The 18,747-nt window shown below is 41.0% G+C and overlaps 7 protein-coding genes across 7 annotated transcripts; 4 read left to right on the top strand and 3 right to left on the bottom strand.

The window, feature by feature from the left end:
* Positions 1–124: 124 nt before the first annotated feature.
* On the top strand, positions 125–3,832 carry BCR41DRAFT_385100 (magnesium transporter NIPA-domain-containing protein; the record flags this gene model as incomplete). Its single annotated transcript, XM_022027638.1, has 7 exons — positions 125–226; positions 300–341; positions 540–1,235; positions 1,556–1,709; positions 1,846–2,012; positions 2,128–2,749; positions 2,848–3,832. 7 exons carry the CDS (start codon positions 125–127, stop codon positions 3,822–3,824), a joined length of 2,760 nt encoding a protein of 919 aa, XP_021883377.1. The 3' UTR covers positions 3,825–3,832.
* Positions 3,833–4,330: 498 nt separating this feature from the next.
* On the top strand, positions 4,331–6,528 carry BCR41DRAFT_420582 (hypothetical protein). Its single transcript, XM_022029915.1, has 5 exons — positions 4,331–4,521; positions 4,631–4,999; positions 5,149–5,159; positions 5,289–5,316; positions 5,443–6,528. Exons 1-5 carry the CDS (start codon positions 4,442–4,444, stop codon positions 6,281–6,283), a joined length of 1,329 nt encoding a protein of 442 aa, XP_021883376.1. The 5' UTR covers positions 4,331–4,441; the 3' UTR covers positions 6,284–6,528.
* BCR41DRAFT_349730 (hypothetical protein) lies at positions 6,512–8,762 on the bottom strand. Its single transcript, XM_022023524.1, has 4 exons — positions 8,393–8,762; positions 7,924–8,236; positions 7,316–7,455; positions 6,512–7,205 (listed from the first exon to the last, which is right to left on the bottom strand). The coding sequence occupies exons 1-4, from the start codon at positions 8,627–8,629 to the stop codon at positions 6,549–6,551; spliced, it is 1,347 nt and encodes a 448-aa protein (XP_021883375.1). The 5' UTR covers positions 8,630–8,762; the 3' UTR covers positions 6,512–6,548.
* A 583-nt stretch (positions 8,763–9,345) lies between these two features.
* Positions 9,346–12,078, top strand: BCR41DRAFT_349729 (hypothetical protein). Its single transcript, XM_022023523.1, has 3 exons — positions 9,346–10,113; positions 10,341–10,581; positions 10,921–12,078. Exons 1-3 carry the CDS (start codon positions 9,613–9,615, stop codon positions 12,066–12,068), a joined length of 1,890 nt encoding a protein of 629 aa, XP_021883374.1. The 5' UTR covers positions 9,346–9,612; the 3' UTR covers positions 12,069–12,078.
* A 165-nt stretch (positions 12,079–12,243) lies between these two features.
* Positions 12,244–15,157, bottom strand: BCR41DRAFT_349727 (delta5 fatty acid desaturase). Its single transcript, XM_022023522.1, has 8 exons — positions 14,999–15,157; positions 14,814–14,871; positions 14,253–14,336; positions 13,849–13,895; positions 13,603–13,726; positions 13,312–13,498; positions 12,474–13,207; positions 12,244–12,391 (listed from the first exon to the last, which is right to left on the bottom strand). The coding sequence occupies exons 1-8, from the start codon at positions 15,028–15,030 to the stop codon at positions 12,317–12,319; spliced, it is 1,341 nt and encodes a 446-aa protein (XP_021883373.1). The 5' UTR covers positions 15,031–15,157; the 3' UTR covers positions 12,244–12,316.
* Positions 15,158–15,317: 160 nt separating this feature from the next.
* Positions 15,318–17,197, top strand: BCR41DRAFT_385095 (hypothetical protein; the record flags this gene model as incomplete). The annotated part of the gene is made up of 4 exons (XM_022027637.1): positions 15,318–15,871; positions 16,020–16,172; positions 16,280–16,567; positions 16,707–17,197. Coding segments are annotated over 4 exons (1,453 nt in total), but the record flags the coding sequence as incomplete, so codon positions are not given.
* Positions 17,198–17,336: 139 nt separating this feature from the next.
* BCR41DRAFT_302666 (hypothetical protein) lies at positions 17,337–18,100 on the bottom strand (the record flags this gene model as incomplete). Its single annotated transcript, XM_022020682.1, has 3 exons — positions 17,337–17,492; positions 17,643–17,914; positions 18,013–18,100. The coding sequence occupies 3 exons, from the start codon at positions 18,098–18,100 to the stop codon at positions 17,337–17,339; spliced, it is 516 nt and encodes a 171-aa protein (XP_021883371.1).
* Positions 18,101–18,747: the final 647 nt, after the last annotated feature.

Raw genomic sequence — 18,747 nt, 5'->3', positions numbered from 1 at the left:
TCTCACTCTCCTCTCACTCTCCTCTCTCTCCTCTGTCCTCTCTCCTCTCTCTTTCTTTTATACTCCTTCTGTATATCACTTTTAATATTATTATATAATACATAGTCTAAAGATGTTAACAGGAATGTGGCCAATTGAGGACTTTCCGGAAATTAATGTATGCATAGTCATTTTGTGCCAGATCTTTCAAATCTGGATTGAATTACATTTTTGGCATTCCATTCAGGTTGGTCCCTAAATTTTTTTTTACGTTGCTGTCTGCTAAATGTGACCTTGATTCTCGTCGTTTCCATTGCTAGGTCCGTTCGTATATTGGCGTCATTATCGCAATTGTTGGCAATGTAAGTTGCTTAGCATGTATTCAATTGATTTGCTTTGACACTCCCCTTTTTCCTTTTTATTATTGTCTTGGATTGTGTTTGCAGGATTTCCTTTTCTGAAATCACGCAAATAATCTAACTCCTTACCCTCACTCTACTTGTCTTATTCTTAAACTCTTCACGACCTTTCTGAATGCTTCTACATCTCATCTGAACCAGATTCTAATATCAGTTGCACTGAATATACAAAAGTACGCACATAACCAACTTCAACCCAATGTCGTTTTGACTCCCACTAAGAGCGCTAAAAGCTTGCATATAGACCCTGAAGAGGAATCCATTGGTACTCAGTACGATGCCCGACATTATCAACAAAATACTGCGTCCACAGCTAGTGTATTGAATCGTAGCACCAGAAAACAAGGCTACCATGATGATGGAAATGATCATGGCCAAGATGAAGAAGAGGCAGACACTTTCAGTTATTCTAGCAGTCAGTCCAGTCGGCAGAGTAGTCTTCACAACTTTCATCGCAACGGCCATATTAACCATGGCGGCGATATGGGTCAGAACGATACCACTGCGCCTGCATTAACTGCTCTACATACTCGTCCTGAAGGACTCGATGAGTTTTACAATTCAGATACAGCATCGGATACACTATACCTGCGATCTAAGGCATGGTGGCTGGGCATGACGCTAATGATATTGGGAGAATGCGGGAATTTTCTAGCATATGGATATGCGCAAGCTTCCATTGTAGCACCATTGGGAACAGTCGCACTAGTGAGCAATGTGATCCTCGCGCCGCTTATGTTGAAAGAGCCCTTCCGCAGACGCGATCTCGTTGGAATTATAATTGCTGTCATTGGTACAATAGTGGTTGTGATTAACTCGAAGGAGAGTGAGGTTAAGGTACGACACCCAACTGACAATGATAGAAGGTTGTATCGATGCTAACGACAACAACAGGAAAAGTATACATAAACAACAGCAATGTTAACAGCAATGTTGACAGCAAAGGCAAAAATAATGGATTAGTTAACATGACAAATCTAAGCAAAAAAAAAAAAAAAAAGGGAAAAAAGATACCAAGGAAGACAGCTGACAGCTGAGATTTTCAGCTATGATGGCAAAGTACATTTCATGGACTGCCACATTTGGAATATCTGTTGCAGCCATTTAATGACTTACAGTCAACTAATCAATTATCCGTCCTGTGCTTTTTTAAATAGTTAACTCCTGAGTCTCTCGTTGCAGCGTTGCTTCAGACAAGGTTCATCGTGTACTTTGTTCTATGTTGCATCCTGGTGGGCGTGCTTGCATCGCTATCGGATACTATTGGAAGTGAATACATTGTTATTGATCTCGGTATCGTCGCTATCTTTGGTAAGAAAATGAATCAACCGACAAGTTAATAATCAAATCAGAGAGGCAAGACTGTCAAGGATAAAAAATAATTTTATGTACTGAAGAGTTTGTTTCTGACCAATATTTCAAATGAATGGGTGATCCACTATTGTAGGCGGTTATACAGTTTTGGCGACCAAAGGCGTTTCTTCCTTAGTCAGTCTATCATTTTATAAGATGTTTACTTATCCGATCGCTTATCTGCTGGTTTTTGTCATGGTGTCGACGGCAGTACTGCAAATCAAATTTTTAAATAAGTCTCTCCAGCGATTTGATTCAACTGTAAGTGTCGCTCATGCAATGTGCACTGTAAGCATCAAGGAACTAGCTGGAAATTCCTCGGATCATTAACATTAATAACGTCGCTTCAATCAACTCTATATTATGATCTATATAGCAAGTGATCCCTACACAGTTTGTCTTATTCACCACCAGTGCTATCATTGGATCAGGGATTCTGTATAATGATTTTGACGAAATGGATTTTAACAAGGCATTCAACTTTTTAACCGGATGCTGTATGACCTTCCTGGGAGTCTATTTTATTACATCACATCGGGGTATAGACGATCAACCTACAGCACCAGCTGTTGTGGATGCGCATGAGTGGGCGTTGGCTTCTCAAACGCATTTTGCTATACCTGTTAATCCTCGAACTTCGATTGACTCATATGCTACAGGGAGAGCAACATACTCTACGGAAGTCAATGGCAGATCGGAATCACTCATGGAACAGGGATTAGTAGGGCAAGGACAAGGCAGAGGCTCAATCTCGAGTGCTACAAGAGGATATGCGATCCCTCAACCACCATCCAATCGTACAATAGGATATGGAATCGGAGGCGGTGGAGAATCGTCCTTGGGACAAACTGACCGAACTCCATTGTTGGGCCCGTCATCAAGGCAATCAGGCTCTGGGACAAAAGACCAAATTTCATCCATTGCAAGCAGTGTACATAATGCTCTTGCGACCGTAGGATCAGCCGTCGGCACTCATCACACTGCTCTCCTCAGCTTAGGTATGTGAGAATAATAATAATTTTTTTTTTTTTTTTTTTTTTTGTGTATATGGAATACGTGATAACCAATGCTATATACCTTTACACACTTCCAATAGAAACAATGTATCCTAATGCCCGCAGGAATGAAGAGCGTCGTGACAGCATTCAGAGTCTTGGCCAGGTTCAACTCCCTTCACAACGGCCGCCACTTGGATCGCGCGCAAGCTCAGCTTGTAGCGGAGGTTTTCCATTACCATCCATAACCGCACGTCCTTCTAGTACATCGCTGGCTCAGTACGATATGAATAATTATGGGACATCCCTGCAATCCACACCAACACCTATGCATTTTGCACGATTGAGCAACGCAGGCTTGGCAAATGATCCAAGGTACCAAGCATCTCATCTACAAGAACGCTCTGTCTCACAAGATCCGTTTAACAAGAATCATCGGAGAAAGGAGTCCATACCTCTTATGCCCAAAGAACAGACTAAGAATGGACCGGTATCTTCACAAAGCAAAAGTTCTCTAGACATGCATGCAGTAGCGACAGCAAATACAAATGTACCTTCAAGTGGAGTGGCGGTTCCAAGGCGCAGCGATGATCGTCCTGTATATCATCCAGCTTCGGCTAGCGAGCTTGGTTTTGTAGCAGATGTATCACAATCATTGGACTCTGAGACTTCATCTACACCTAAAGCTACATCTACAGCCAAGTATCTTGTAGGAGCCATATTGAGCTCAAGCCCTTCTACGAATCATGCGCAAGGATCAGAATATGCTTTCCAAACATTAAAATCGCCTTCAACGGACCCTAGCCCTGCATCTTTACCGCCATTACCTCCTTCACAGCTACCTGAGGAATCTTTTTCATTTTTGCAACAGCAACAACAACAACAACAAAGCCTGTGGAAGAAAAAGAAACATGAGTCATTGACAAATGAGCCAGGTCCCCAAAGCGTGCAGATGCAACCGACAGGTGTAAAAAATACTGGCACAGGCGCAAGTTCGAATACGAGCGATGGTGTCAACAGACCAAGAAGGAAGTTGAATGTTTTTAAGAAGGACAAGGACTCTAGCTCGCGCTCATAATAAACATGTTCTTTTTTTTCATTAATAGCGTTTCACTCATATATTGGTTTTATATTTTTACAGACTGCTTAAAAAACGATGTTGGGTGTTTTTTTTTTTTTTTTTTTTTTTTGCTTATTTGTTTATTTGTTTGAAATGGTTGCTGTAAAATGTAACTTAGAAAGTGGATGAATCATGAGTGTTGAAAGAGAACATAAACTGTTTTAGTAGAAAAAATCTAGATTCAACGCGTCCATTTGTTTTTAAGAAATAAACTTTGACAAGCATATTGCAGCGAGCAATGAATAAGAGAAAAAGGGGGGGCAGTAAATCTGTAATATCCTTAATGACTTGTGCATGGTGACATGTGTTCCTGAATGTGTTGTTCATACTTTTCAAGAAAATCTCAGGGGCATCCTTAATCACCCCCACCCACCAGATGACCAGGTTGGAAAGTCAATGCTCTTCTTTTTCCTTCCTTCTTTCCTTTTTTTTTTTTTTTTTTTTTTTTTGTTAAAAGTAATGCCCTTTATTATTCCATAATAAGTCCATCCACCGCTTCCACAACTATCACTAGGTTACTCACTCTTCTCGTTGTTTCTGAATAATCATAGTAGTCGTTTGGAGGCAAAATTGAAATGGATATTAAGATCGTTTCAGCCATCACTCGTTTGGCAAACTACATGCCATTGGGGTCCTATGTCATCTACACCGCTCTGTAAGTTTGCTTCTTTGCTTCAATTCCGTTGGTGGGGACATTTACCTTGTTAGCTATCGTTCCTTATTTTTACAGCTTTTTACATTGTAACGTTAAATATATATTCTAGAGAGACCTATTCTTTCTCATTGGGTGCAACGCCTGCGCCAGTGACAACCATTGTCCAAACACCAGCTGCGAACTATACATGTTACTACTATCCAGGAACATCATTTACATACAGGACTTGTACAGACGATCAATCCAATGCCCTCAAGATTTCATTAGCAATTGGATTTTTCCTTGCTGTCTTTCTATCCTTCTTGAAGCAGATACCCAAAAATGGGACACCGCCTTTGGCTCCCAAAGATGAAGAGAAGGAAAAAGAGGAGGAGGATGACCAAGGTGTAGGAGGTGGAGAAGCAAACAATCCTATCAGGCAGAAAAAACAACAAAAGGGGTCATCAAAGAAGACGAGAAAGTATCGTCGGGGTGTACTGTAGGTTTTTTTTTTTTTTTTTTTTTATTTCCTTTGTTCAATGCATGGATATTGTTTGTAGATAATCAACAATCTTTATTCATCAATGCTGTAACCATTAACGCTCTTTTTTTTTTTTTTTTTTTTTTTTTATCTCGACCACCACCAAGATATGCAGAAGGTAAGACCGTCTTTAGAATCCTTTTTTTTTTTTTTTTTTTTTTTTTTTTTCAGCGTAGCTGTGATTGTTGGTCAACTTTACTGTATCCATACTAACATTGCTTTTTTTTTTTTTTTTTTTTTTCAACAGGAAACATTTACTATCTTGATTTTGGCGAGTAAGTTGTTCATCTCTTATTTCTTCTTGCTCTTGGGACTTTTGAAAAAAAAAAAAAAAAAAAAACTGATCTCCTTGTACTTCCACTCTCTCTTTCCCATCTTCAACAATAAAAAAAACCTTCAAGCCATCATATTTGGGGTCATGCCGCTTTATCGTTTGTCGCATTCGGAACACTATCCTTGTTCTCTGCTTCTGTCAGCCAATGTCTATTCCCAAAGGTCCGCTCTTGGATTTTTGTCTTCACACAGGTGGTCCTTTTAGTCATTTGTTGTTTTATTGCCATGTTCTGGATCGATGATCCCACTCTCTCTATCGGCCTTATGGTTGTCCCTACTACTGATGATCACTCTACCCAAACCGGTAATGACAGCGCTCGTCCTGGCACTGGTAGCGGCAATGGAAGTTCCAATCCTGCAAATTCAATAACAACAGCACCTGTGGCGACCTTTAATGCGAGCACCAGCACAACAGCACTTCCGATGACATCATTCCGAGTTTCCAAGGATCATTTATCCACAACCTCGGGCCTTGCAAATATTGCTCTCACCGACACATCCTTGAATTCACCCATGAGCATGTCCTCAACCTCTGGATTTTCAAATGCCAGTTCAACTACAACTCTAGCCTATGGAAGTGGAGGCACGGGTATCGTTGGAACGACGCCTACCACTCGCATGAATCTTGTAACCAAAGGACGTGCACCGACCATGTCCTCTGTCAATGAGAAAGAGGGACAGGAATCTATGGATGAGAAAGCCTCGCAACCTAACCATGGCCCTGATCTCAATTTCGACTGTAATCATATTCATCACCATCATAACCATCATCACGATCAGCAACAGCAGCAAAGGAATGATTTGATATCCACGACAAGTCCTGTATCTGGACTATCACCCTTGTCTGAAAGCCGAGTACGAGTAGAGGAAGCAAAAGATCATTTGTCGCTCAAGATGGATGAGGCATAAGTTGACCCAGTGAGCATGAATAGACTGCCATTTCGAGAACATACGACCTTTACTATAAGAGTCTTTATTTCAATCTATCCATATTGTATGTAGAACGCTTCTCTTTTTGTCTTTTTTCGTTTGTTTCTATATTCACAACCAAGACACCAAATATATGTATATATGTATATAAAAAAAAACTGTATATTACTCAAAATTGGATCCAAAAAAAGGGAACATTAGAGCTTTTTTTTTTTTTTTTTTTTTTTTTTTTGCTCTTAGGGATCTACTTTTTGCAAGCGTTCTTGTGGGTAGCATTCCAGTGAGCGATCTGGCAGGGCCTTGAACAGTAGGCGACCTTGTTGCATTTGTTACATTTGATTAATGGCTTAGGCTTCAACTCCTGAGAGCGACCCTGGTTGGCAACGTTGTCGGGACGACCACAGTTGGCACACGATGAAATGCCAGGATTCTTGAATGATTTCTTCAAGAGCTCAGAAGCCTCCAACAAAGCTGCGGTAGGGTCAGTCGAAATGAGTCCGCTACGAGTGGCAGTGCGGATCTGGAAAGCCTGGATAGCGGTTCTCTTGATATCGTTATAGCCAGTCATGACGCCATAGAGCTCCTTGAAGCGAACATCAGCCTCTTGGGCCTTCTTGAAATACTCCTGAGCCTCCTTAAGGGCAGCAGCCTGCTTAAGAGCCTGATTGCTCTTCTTCTTGGTGGCGTTTGAGGGCGCAGAAAGAAGAGTCAAGATGGAGAGAGCATAGTAGGCATTTGGAAGAGTGCGTGAGTCAGGATGGGCGACAGCGACAAACTCCTTAAAGTGATGAAGAGCATCCTGAGCTTGGTGGGTGACATAGAAGATGTTTCCGAGGGTAGAGTGGTTCTCGACGTTGACAGGCTCAATAGTCAAAGCCTCCTCAAAGTCATCATTGCAAGCCTAAAGAATTTTAATTAATTAAAAAGATATTTGAGTCTCTGGTTTATATAAGCTCAGCTTTTCATCACCTGTTGGCTAAATAGCAGTAATGTTCTGTCACAGTAGTTTACCTTGAAGTTACGAAGAGCCATATAGCAGTTTGCACGGAGCTCCAAGAGACGACCCTTGAGAGGCTCAAATTCCTGGATAGCAAAGGTCAAAGTCTGAATGCAGTGCTCATACTGTCCACCACTCCAGAGAATCATGATAACTAGAACCACAGGAAAGAAGCAATATGAAATGATTAGATATTCAGCAAATCTACCGACCTTTTTTTTTTTTTTTTTTTTTTTTGCTTCGTGTGACATTGTGGGATAGGGAACAGGGAATAAAAACATGAGCAGGAATGAACCAGTTGCCAAACTGGAAAATTAAGGTGATTGAGAGCCATGATTTTTTTAATCAATTATATCCTTCCAGGGACCAATCGAGCGCTCACAACACAATCCTCAACTCACGGACACAATTTATCCCACACTATCAACTTTTACTAGATCAAGCATGATCAAAGAGTCTAATCTGAATCATAATACTTTTACCAGGACTTTGATCAAGTAAAAAATTGCAATAGGCCATATCCCTGCATTTTTATATCCCAGCTTTTCTTATAGAGCAGAGCAAAGTATGAATGAAGATGTAATCCAAAGTAATGGTAAAGAAAGATAGAAAGTAAACTTACCAAAGATAACAGAGTCGCGAGTGTAAACGGTGGTTTGCTGTTCAGCACCCTCCTCCTCAGAGTCAGCAGTAGCTGTGGAAGTGCCTTCAGGATTGTTGGCCTGAACATAAGCCTCATACTGTTCAGCAAGCTTGAGAATTCTCTGGTTCATTAGGCAAGCCTTGTCATCCAGCAAGAATGCTTGCATAAGATCCTTAGTAACCGAAACAATCTCATCCTTGTGCTTCTCAATCAACTCGGCATCAGTGCCCTCTGGGATCTGGTCTAAGCGCTCGTTGGCCTTGGCGAATAACTCCTTGGCCTCGAAGTATTTCTATTGATACCATTAGATTTTTTTTTTTTTTTTAATGCCAGGCAGCAATAAGCGATAGAGCCTCTCAATGGATCAAGTAAATTCTTTTTTTTTTTTTTTTTTTTTTTTTTAATAAAAAAAAAAGAGATGAAAAAAGCGAAGTAATGAATGGCGTACCTTGACAAGAGGATCGGTGGTCTTGTCTTTAGTGCCGTTGACCTCAAGAAGATCATAGTCGTGTCTTTGTCCAGCAAGAGCCTGTTGTTGCTCATGGTCGTGCTCATGGTCATGGTCGCAGTCAGGACCATGAACATGTTCAGCAGACTTGTCCTCAAGAGCAATCTCGTTGGTGGCGGCAGTGACTTCTGCAACAGTAGCGTCCTCAACAGCAGGGGCAGGATGAACGTCGGTCATGGCGAGTAGTAGCTAAAAAAACGGAGAATAGGGAAGAGAGATGAGGAAAGATGGAAGGAAAGAAACGATTATGATCGGAATCAAGGAAGACGGGTTTCTCCTTTTTCCTGACTGTGAACTACTGTCGCGAAAGATGCTACGCTTCACTTCTTGCTCCAATCCAATGGGATCCTTGCGATCCAAACGGCCAAGGTATATTGTGGCTTATATCGCATTGTGCACGTGAGCAGTACTCATCATTTTTGAGATCGCTATTAATCAAATCAAAGCTTTGTGGAACAATATCCACACATTTTTCTGTTGTTTATTTGTTCGCGTTGTCTGGATATTTTTAATATTAATTCTGTTTCTGGTTTATAATGGGCAATGCTTTCTCGAGCTGTGTTCTTTCAGACTGCCATTGATAACAAACGATGACCAGAGAGGGTTGGAATTGATCAACAGAGCCTGGACTTTGTCTTTTTCCTCCTAACTGGGAGTCGTTCAGGTCTGCATATATTTGTACATGTATCCTGTGGATCGTTTTTTTTTTTTTTTTTTTTTTTTTTTGTCCAATCTGTCCTCCCAGACAGATGGTCGTGGCCCTTAAAAAATCGATAAAAATAACAAGAACTTGTAGATGAGAAGCAGCCAATCGCGCTTTTTTTTCCCTCCTTCTTTTCAAAGGAAAACAAAAGAGTGCGGGCAGGCAGGGAGGAATTTAAAATTATTGCCTTATTACCTTTCCTCTCTCATTGCCATCTTGCTCACTCCATCTTCAGCCTCATCCCCGCATCTCTTTTCTTTCTCATTTCTTATCGCTTTCACATTACCCTGACAACACCTATTTCAACTTTTTTTTTACTCAATTGCTCCTACTTTTACTTTTCTTTCTTTCTTCCCCCTTCCTTATCTATCATAAACAACATTTGTCTTTGTCACAACTCGAGTTTAAATAATCCGACACAAAATACAACTTATTACTTCACCAACAGAACCGACCGATGTTGCGGCTGGCAAAATCTTTTCAATTCTTCCATAACACTCCTGAGGATGTTGTTGCGCAATCCTTCCTTGCACAACCCAATGGATTCACAGTGACAACGCCCACTAGACACTGTATCGACAACTACTATGGTCCCGGTACTGTCTTTCAGGGCCAGTTGAACCTTCAGCTTGCAAAGCCTATCCACGGACCCTGTCGGTTGCGTGTTGTCTTTGCTTGTTTGCATACTATGCCTCCACCTGAACATATCCATCATCCACCAACTGCTCAACCACAATCAGGCCGGTCGTCCTCGACAGAAGAGAGAGGGCGTGCCAGTTCGGATTCTTCTTCACAGGGCCAAAAGTCCATTGGTTCATCCCATCACCACCCTCCACAACAATATAGCATCTTTGAAATTGATCATGTATTCGTTGAGGACGAGCCCCTCCATGTGAAACGACATGCCTTTTTGTTCAATATCAAATTCCCAAAAGTTAATATGCCTGCTTCTATGGTGGTAAGTTTTCTTTCACCGTTATTACCGCTACAAAATTTATAAAAGTTGTTTACAAACTCTTCTTCATCATGATTATCTCATCCTCTCTCTCCCCCTTTCTATTCTGTCTTGTGGCATGCTTGTTTGGGTGACATGAATTTATTAACCTGATCAAAAACTGATGCTCATGCTCTAAATTCTTTTTCTTATTTGCTATTTGGTCATTTTAACTCTTTTTGTGTGAATAGGATGGGGAGCGCTCTGTCATCTACGCTCTACGCGGGGAGCTCACTTTTCAGACCACGCCTGGTGTCGAGCATACACAGACCACACTCTCATCTCCTGCTATCCATCTCAAGTATCTTCCGATTGTGCCAACCTCAATTCCTCACTTTCCTGTGATTGAGATGGCACAAGTCATGGACCCGTACACCAATCGACCATTGTTCAAGGCATCGCTTGAAAGCCCACAGCGTGGTGTTTGTCCAGGTGAGTTTTTTTTTTTTTTTTTTTTTTCAAAATCCCCAGACACATTCGTTTTGGTGCATGTACACAACAACAACAATAAGAAAATTTCCGCACCAAAAAAGTGAAAAATTGTGCGTTCGTTGATGTCCGCGTGGACTTTAGTTGTTCCTTTTCCTATTTCAGCTTTCGGCTCTGCGCCTGGACCCTCTTTTTTTTTTTCATTTGTGCAAACCCTGATCCAAATGCACTGACTCACAATAACTCGTGAAGAAAAAAAGGACGAGGGTGAATTCATAACCAAACTCTTGTTGGCTATATCAAAATACTAATCATAGATGCATTCATTCATTCATTCAATAGGCGAAGAGCTTCCTTTGATACTCACCATCACCAACTCATCCGAAACAGACCTGCACTCTATTCATTTGACTCTTGCTCGTGTTATCTCCTATCCAACTACATCCACACCATCTTCACCTTCATCAGCTACATCACCCATAACATCTATCAACTCTGCATTTACTACAGATCCCACCACTGTGCACTCTGTAACGATACCTATCACCAAAACATCCAATAGGAACTCTACTTGGATGGAAGCAATTCAATTCAAGGTACCATCTACCCTAGGACTCATCCCCACTACAAACAAGGTGATCACGCCTCTCTACAAAGTAGATTACTACCTCTCTGTCTCAATACCACTTGCGATCCGTGGATCGGGCCTCGCTAGCTGGTTCACTCCCACAGTCAAGAGCCCTCCTCCTGTTGACATTTCATTGGTTCGCAGCGCAAATGGAATTACAGGATCCGAACCAACTAACACAGAAAATGAATCATCCTTTACCAATGGCACTAATACATCGCGAACTGGTTCGCGCAAGAATTCTGTCGATAAGCTCATCAAAGTTAATTTACATATGGACAGGATCTCAACCCTTAGCTCGACCATGAAATGGCCAACCTTGGTTCAGTTACCACTCATTCCGGTGATTGTTGGAACTGTCCCCTACAATATAACTGAAAAGCAGCTACGTTGGCCTATACCCAATTACTTGGACGTCACGGATCGACCTTGCTTTATTCGTGATCGATTTGAAGAGGAAATGATGCAGCATCTCGAAAGTCTTGAGACGCTAATTGTAGAAGAAGACGATCAAGAAGACATTGAAGAAATTATTCAGGCAGCCCGAAAATCGGCTTCCTCTGATGAAAGTGACGAGGAAGGCCAAAGAGCAAGGTCAAAGATTCCTGAACGCTTCAGAGATAAGACAGGTACAGGGAACTCAAGACGTGGGGCACATGCTTCTGGGCTCGGTACACCACCACCATCACCACCTTCGGCCACGGCCATGATTGACGGACGTCCTGGAGTACATACACTGCCCCGAGTAGGACCACGCCGGTCGATGAGCCCGAAAGCTGGTGGATTGACCAAGGAGCTATTACTGGAGATGCATCACTCAAAAATTCAACAGAGTATCCACGCAGGACTTCAGGATATTTAGAGAGATAGCTTTTTTTTTATATTTTTTTTTTTCACTATTTTTTAAAAAAAATGTGTGTGTATATATTGGTGTTAGAACATTAGAGCTGTTACAGATTATGCTTGTCAGAGTAACAGTGATTCGTGGAGTTAATTTAAATACGTGTCGCGCTTATTCAAAATTGAAGGGTTTAGCTGAAACATTTTTCGACTAATTGCAATGTGCTAGTTTTTATTGAACTACAATTAAAAGTCAATAATGTTTATATTTTATTCATCCTTGGGACGAAGACCAAGAACACGCAAATGCTCCAGATGAGAGGCGAATGCTTGCCAGAAGGTATCCTAAAAAAAAGTTTTAGATTCAATAAGTCTTTATATATAATTCAAACACAATTATTCCCTACGAAACCCATTTTTTCCTTACCTTGACTAAATAGGGCACCTTGAACTCGGTGCAAGTTTGACGGATGATGGAGAGAATTTCAGGGTAGTAATGCTGAGAGACATTTGGGAAAAGATGGTGTACAGCCTGATAATTCAAGCTGCCAGTGATGCTAGTCCAAAGATGGGAGTCATGCGCATAATCCTGGGTGGTCTCGACCTGCATAGCGGCCCAATCCTTCTGAATGACTCCGTTCTCATCCGGAAGAGGCCACTCAACTTCCTCGACCACATGGTTGGCTTGGAAAGTGAGTGCTAGCCAGTAAGAAGCAACCATATCTGCGATGGTAAAGAGAACCAAGACTTTCTTGACAGGCAGGTAGAACATGGGCAGGAGTAAGCGGTAGAACACAAAAAACAATTTACCACCCCAGAACATGGTGGTATGCCAAGTAGAGATAGGGTTTACACGGATAGCATCATTAGTCTTGACAAAATACAAAATGCTGATATCCTGGATCCTGACCTTAAACGCCAACAATCCATAGAGGAGAGGAACAAACAATTGTTGGTTAAGGTGGTTGATGAACCATTTCTGATGAGGCTTGATACGACGGACATCAGGTTCACCCGTTGAGACATCGGGATCAGCACCAGCGATGTTGGTGTATGGGTGGTGACCCAACATATGCTGATACATCCATACCAAGTATGACGCGCCGTTGAAGAAGTCATGAGTAGCACCCAAGATTTTCCAGACAGTGGGGTTATGGGTGACTATCAAGACAAGACGGACAGGGGGAGAAGAAAACCACAATTAGAGTTGACATTCTTGAGATAGAGCCCAGCTGTATGACAAGAAAGGCTTTTTTTTTTAATACCTGAAAAATGCGAGGCATCATGAAGAGGATTGAGACCAACTTGAGCACAGGCAAAGCCCAGAATTACAGCAAAGATAACCTGGAGCCAAGTACGTTCAACCACAAAGGGGACAAAGAACTGTGCATAGTAAGAGGCGATCAACGCGCCAAAGATAACAGAGTATCTTCCCCAGATTTCTAGTCTGTTCTGTTTTCATTCAAAAAAAAAAAAAAAAAAAAAAGAATTAGAATTAGAATCAAATAAGCTTTTTTTTTTATTTTATTTTATTTTTTTTAAATCAGATCACGTACCTTTGGATCCTTGCCTTGCCTCTTAAAGTAATTTTCTACTCTTGACTTGATTGTCTTGTGGAAAGCTGTTGGCTCTGGGAAAATAGGCAATTCATTGGTGATCAATTTGCCGACATAGTACTTTCTATTATCAAGGGAAGGGGAAACATTCCGTTTTAGAATTTTCTGCGATGGCTGCAATTCTTGTTAACTTTGTCCTTTTTTTTTTTTTTTTTTTTTTTTTTTTTGCATGGGCACAATTCGTACTTCATGATAGAGTCTACAGCGCCAAACTCGTGATACATTTCAAAGACCTAGAATAGAATACAATGAAAGGTCAGGGGTCAGATAACAAAAAATTACCCCAAGTTATCCCCAAGTAGAGCGACAAAGAGATGAAGAGATTAAGTCATGGTGCACGATGGGTGTATGGGTTATATGAGTGCATGTGTGTGGTGTGATTTTTAGCATGATTAGTATTCCGTATTATTTTTTGTGTCTTGATTGATTGGACGGAGTTTTTTTTTCAGTTGCGCGTGTAAAAAGGACCCAGAAGAAACACGCATGTATGTGGAACCAAGGCGAGAAAGATAATCAATCCAAAGCGTGTGTGTGGTTGCTTGCAATCCATGCCAAAAAAAAAAAAAAAAAAAAAAAAAAAAAAAACGCACCGGAGTCACATCTCTGCCTGCTCCGAGGAGAAGCGTGTCCACTCCACCAGGGTGTCTCTTGAGGAACTTTGTAACATCGTAGACCTAGTTGAAAATGTAGAAACAGTGAGTTTGGGTCCGTTAGCATTTAATATCGAAAAACTCAATCAAAATGTGAATCTGTTTTTATCAGATCGACATTGTGGAGATTGGATGAGAAACAAATACGACAGAAGAGAATGATCGATCTATCCATTTACATATTTCACCCACTCAACAGAGAAAGAGATCCAATAAGCAATAACAATAAAAAAAAAATAAAAAAAAGCTCGGCATTTTTGCTTTTTCAAAAGCACTGGGGAAATAACTCTGTTCTCATTGATTGTCCCTTGAGAAAAAGATTAAAAAGAGTTGTGTGTTTGTGTCCATTATCCGTTGTGTGAAGAGGAACATGTACACACAGCACCACCCAAAACGACAAGTTTTTTTTTACTCTTACTCCTGCTCTTCGATTGCCAAAATGAATGAAAGACAAATCGAATAATTTTACATTTTTTATTTTCATTTTTTATTTTGACTTACATTGCTACGCACAGCGAGAAGCAAGTCGTCGCCTGTGTTGTGCTTCGCCAGCTCTTGCCTTTAGGAAAACAAATAGAAGCGCTGGTCTCAGTTGGTCATTACAGAAAAAAAAGATTGATGTTGCTCATTTCATCTCAAGAACAAAAGAAAAAAAATTATGCCCTGAATAAAAAAAATTTTTGTACCAAGTAAATGTCTTTTCGGTATAAGATCCCATAACCTCTTTCTTATTGATATATATATATAAAACGTAAAGGAAAAAGAAGAGATACAAAGGCAAATACAAAGAAGAGCAATTGAAAAGGTAAAGACGAAATAAAATAAAGAATAATAAAAAAAAAAAGAAAGAAAGAAAGGAAGCTACAAAATCAACAGTAATCCTCTTAGTAAGACAGTGTCTGCACCCCCCCCAACTTTTTTTATCTTTGGCTATATATCACGTGATGATGGAAATAGGAAAAGAAAGTTGCTGTGCAACATGCTTTCACATGCACTCTTTTTCAACATGTCTTCACGAGATCACCACAACAGTGGCCACAGTAGTAGAAAGAGGGAAAGGAGCCCTGCAGACGACAGAGAAAAAATCAATGTCAATCGTAGATCTGACAAAGACAGAGACAAAGACAGAGACAAAGACAGAGACAAAGACAGAGACAAAGACAGGAATGAAAGTAGCCGTAATCACCGCTCGTCGCATTCGTCGCGCCACGACTCTGCAAGATCTTCCAGTAGGCGCGATAGCAGCCCAAAGAGGCATCGATCTTCACGGGATGACGATGAAAGAACTTATAGAACGAGCAAAGATGGACGCGAACATGAACGTGATCGCGATCGTAATTCTCGAAAGAGCTCCCATAAGGACGAAAAAGACAAAAAGAAAGACAGAGACAAGGACAAGGACAGGAAAAGAGACCATCGAAAATCTTCGAGACGTCATGAATCTGATGACAGTGAAGAGGAGAGCTCTAGCTCAGGGTCAGATTCACGGACTAACAGCGCAACAGATAGCGAGAGTGAGGATGACGAATTGGTTAAGAAAGCGAAATCGATGATTCAGAGTAATGCTTGAAGATTTTTTATTTATTTTTTTCACTGATCTTTTTTTTCATTATGGTTATTGATGCTTTATTTTCATTTATCATTTCAACGTCTTGCTAACGTTTTCATATCTTTTTTTTTTTTTTTTTCTACAATAACCGCCCATAGCAATTTCGGAGGATGATTACTTTGCGAAATCGACAGAATTTAGGTTATGGTTACGCAAGTCCAAGAAAAAGTACTTTGAGGATCTATCTGCAGATGAATCAAGGAAGTACTTTAAGAAATTCGTCCGCGCCTGGAACAACTTTACCCTTGATGGTATGTCGCGTGATGCCAAAACAATCAATGGATGGCCATGGGTGACTAAACGTACCTTTTCATTTGTTTGCTTACTATTATTTGTTTATTTGTTCTCCCATATGCAGAAAGTTACTATAAAGGAATTCGGTCTTCCCAAATGGCTAGCAAGGACTTGACAAAATATCAATGGGGTTTTGCGAAAAAGATTGACAAAGCAGATCAGAACAAAGTTGAAGCAATCCGGGATTCGATCGATACAATGACCAACACAAGATTTGCTCAGGAAGTGAATCGGTTGACTGGCAAGTCTACAGCTTTAGACTCAAGCAATACACCAAAACGAGTACTCGGTCCGGCATTACCGCCTTCTACTTCTATCCCTACATCTAGAAGACCTTTAACTGGAGACGAAAGTAGGTTTGTAAATGGATAAATAGAGGGCATAAAAGATATGTTCTGATAATATATACTGATTTTTATTTTTTATTTTTTATATTTTTTATATTTTTAATATATTTATGAATTACCCGACTGGTTTCATCTTTTGATTAGTTGCTGAAAAGGAGGAGCAAGACGAGTTTAACCGTCGAAAATATCGTGCGGAACAGCGCGCTTATCGGAAAGAAAAGGAGGTAGTCATGGAGGAACTGATCCCCAAAGCAACTGGTCGGGAGGCAATGTTAGAGAAGAGACGTGCTCAAAATGCCTATCATAAACGTGAGCGTTCACCTGATGTAGAATTGTCAGAACAGGACCTGATGGGCACGGGCGATGATTATAAATCCATGTTGGCAGCAGAAAGGCGACGGAGAGAAGCAAGAGAGACAAGGAGACATGGTGGCTCGGAGGGCCTACATGCAACAGGTTCCATGGGCTCAAGTCAAAGTTCAGCTGCTGTGGCCCTCAAAGAGGCAAAGCAGCAAGCATATAAAGAAAAGGAGGAAAAGCAACTGGAGGCTTTACGGCAGCTCTGGGCTCAAACCCAGGCTACCAAGGGCGGCTTGCAATAATATGCTCCATCACGCGGTCATCATTAATAAAACATTTTTCGTTAGCAACGAATATGTGATAGTTTATATGTATTATGACAACTGCTCGTCTATAGAACAAAAAGATTACAAAAGCTGCTATATTGGTTACTACTTGACTACTTGACTGCTCGACAAAAATCACTCGGTTTAATTATACTCCTGCCTCGATCATTTTTAAGTGTTTAAGCCCACATGCAACCTTCTTGCTTTTGATTCCTCGGTATTTCCATTGCTGATCACATTCAGTCACAGAGCACTTGCCTCGTGCCGCTGGATATGCAGGCTCCTTCAAAGGTATGATAGGTTTCTCTAATAATTCAATATTCTTGTATTCTATTTGCTGTTGCTCTGCCTCTTTCTTTATGATGGGAGGGATAGTTTGTTGCATCCAGATAGGTACATCCTGCAAAGATTCCTCGGGTATGGATAGCGTAGTACCATCGACACGATAGCTGACTCTTAGATAACTTGTGGGCGTCATATACCGATTTCGAGTTATTGTTGCTTCGTCATTGTCAGCCTCATTCTTTTTGGTATCTTCGCCCCCTTCATCATCATCTTGTGCACCTTTCTTGCGCTTCCCAGCCTGTTTTTTGAGCAATCTGTTGATGGTATCAAGTTTATCCTGCTCGGCACGCTGAGCGGATTGATTCTTACGTCGACGAGTGATTTCACTCCTCTTGAGCGCCAACTCCTCTTCAGTTTGATGGCGTTTCCTTGAAGAAGATGCTATTAATAAATGAAACGAATGAAAGAAATGAGCTCACCAGTATTTGACATATGTCTTATAGCTTCAAACAGCAGAAAGACAGAGTCGACTGACTTACTGGCGGGAAGCTCAAGGAATTCTAAGGAGCCATCGTGTGTATCTAACTTTGATCTTTGTCGCTTGGTCAATTGGCCCCCAAAAGCCATACCTAGTGATGGGTTTGAGAAGTCTTCATCTGTGAACTCTTCTTCGTCATCATCCTCATCGTCATTATTTTGAGCACCACCGTTCGCATTCTTCTTGCCCTTTGCAGCAGAAGACGATGATGCGGCGCCAACACCTGCTTTGCGGATATTTCCAGTCGCCAGAAGCTTGGTTGACAGTGGTTTAGTGTTTTCGACATCATCTTCATCCTCGTCTTCATCCTCGTCCTCGTCCTCTTCATTATCTTCCTCCAAATCAACCTCATCCTCGACTTCAACTTCCTCATCATCTAATCCATCCTCGTCATCATCCCGAGTGTTGCGTGGATCTACATCGTCATCGTCCATATCAACATCCATCTGATCCTCCTCATCCTCTATCTGATCATCGACATCACGATCTTCTTCTTCTTCTTCTTCTTCTTCTTCTTCTTCTTCTTCGGAGCTCAATGACGCTGATCCTAATTGTTTTAAATGTATTTAGAGTCAACTAAAGGCCAAAGACTGATCGTTTGAACTGACAATCACAGTATTTTTTTTCTTTTTCTTTTAGCCATCCATGCTTTTAAATCAACTTACTTCTTCGCTTTTGACCAGACATTATTCGGCCAACTTGCTTGCGTTGAGATGAAGTATTGACTGCTGTCGCT

This window comes from Lobosporangium transversale (assembly GCF_002105155.1).
Source record: "Lobosporangium transversale strain NRRL 3116 chromosome Unknown BCR41scaffold_10, whole genome shotgun sequence".
Classification (NCBI taxonomy): domain Eukaryota; kingdom Fungi; phylum Mortierellomycota; class Mortierellomycetes; order Mortierellales; family Mortierellaceae; genus Lobosporangium; species Lobosporangium transversale.
The sequence above is the reverse complement of the archived record's forward strand: the minus strand, read 5'-3'. Positions and strand labels throughout refer to the sequence as shown.

Coding starts and splice junctions, on each gene's coding strand:
- BCR41DRAFT_349727 (XM_022023522.1), bottom strand. CDS start 15,030: ATGGGATCTTATACCGAAAAGACATTTACTTG. Junction 14,872..14,998: donor ACCGAAAAGACATTTACTTG/GTACAAAAATTT, acceptor GTTTTCCTAAAG/GCAAGAGCTGGCGAAGCACA. Junction 13,727..13,848: donor GCTGTAGACTCTATCATGAA/GTACGAATTGTG, acceptor CCTTGATAATAG/AAAGTACTATGTCGGCAAAT.
- BCR41DRAFT_349729 (XM_022023523.1), top strand. CDS start 9,613: ATGTTGCGGCTGGCAAAATCTTTTCAATTCTTCCATAACACTCCTGAG. Junction 10,114..10,340: donor ATATGCCTGCTTCTATGGTG/GTAAGTTTTCTT, acceptor TTGTGTGAATAG/GATGGGGAGCGCTCTGTCAT. Junction 10,582..10,920: donor ACAGCGTGGTGTTTGTCCAG/GTGAGTTTTTTT, acceptor TTCATTCAATAG/GCGAAGAGCTTCCTTTGATA.
- BCR41DRAFT_349730 (XM_022023524.1), bottom strand. CDS start 8,629: ATGACCGACGTTCATCCTGCCCCTGCTGTTGAGGACGCTACTGTTGCA. Junction 8,237..8,392: donor CCACCGATCCTCTTGTCAAG/GTACGCCATTCA, acceptor TGGTATCAATAG/AAATACTTCGAGGCCAAGGA. Junction 7,206..7,315: donor TGGCTCTTCGTAACTTCAAG/GTAAACTACTGT, acceptor AAAATTCTTTAG/GCTTGCAATGATGACTTTGA.
- BCR41DRAFT_420582 (XM_022029915.1), top strand. CDS start 4,442: ATGGATATTAAGATCGTTTCAGCCATCACTCGTTTGGCAAACTACATG. Junction 4,522..4,630: donor TATGTCATCTACACCGCTCT/GTAAGTTTGCTT, acceptor TATATATTCTAG/AGAGACCTATTCTTTCTCAT. Junction 5,317..5,442: donor TACTATCTTGATTTTGGCGA/GTAAGTTGTTCA, acceptor AAAACCTTCAAG/CCATCATATTTGGGGTCATG.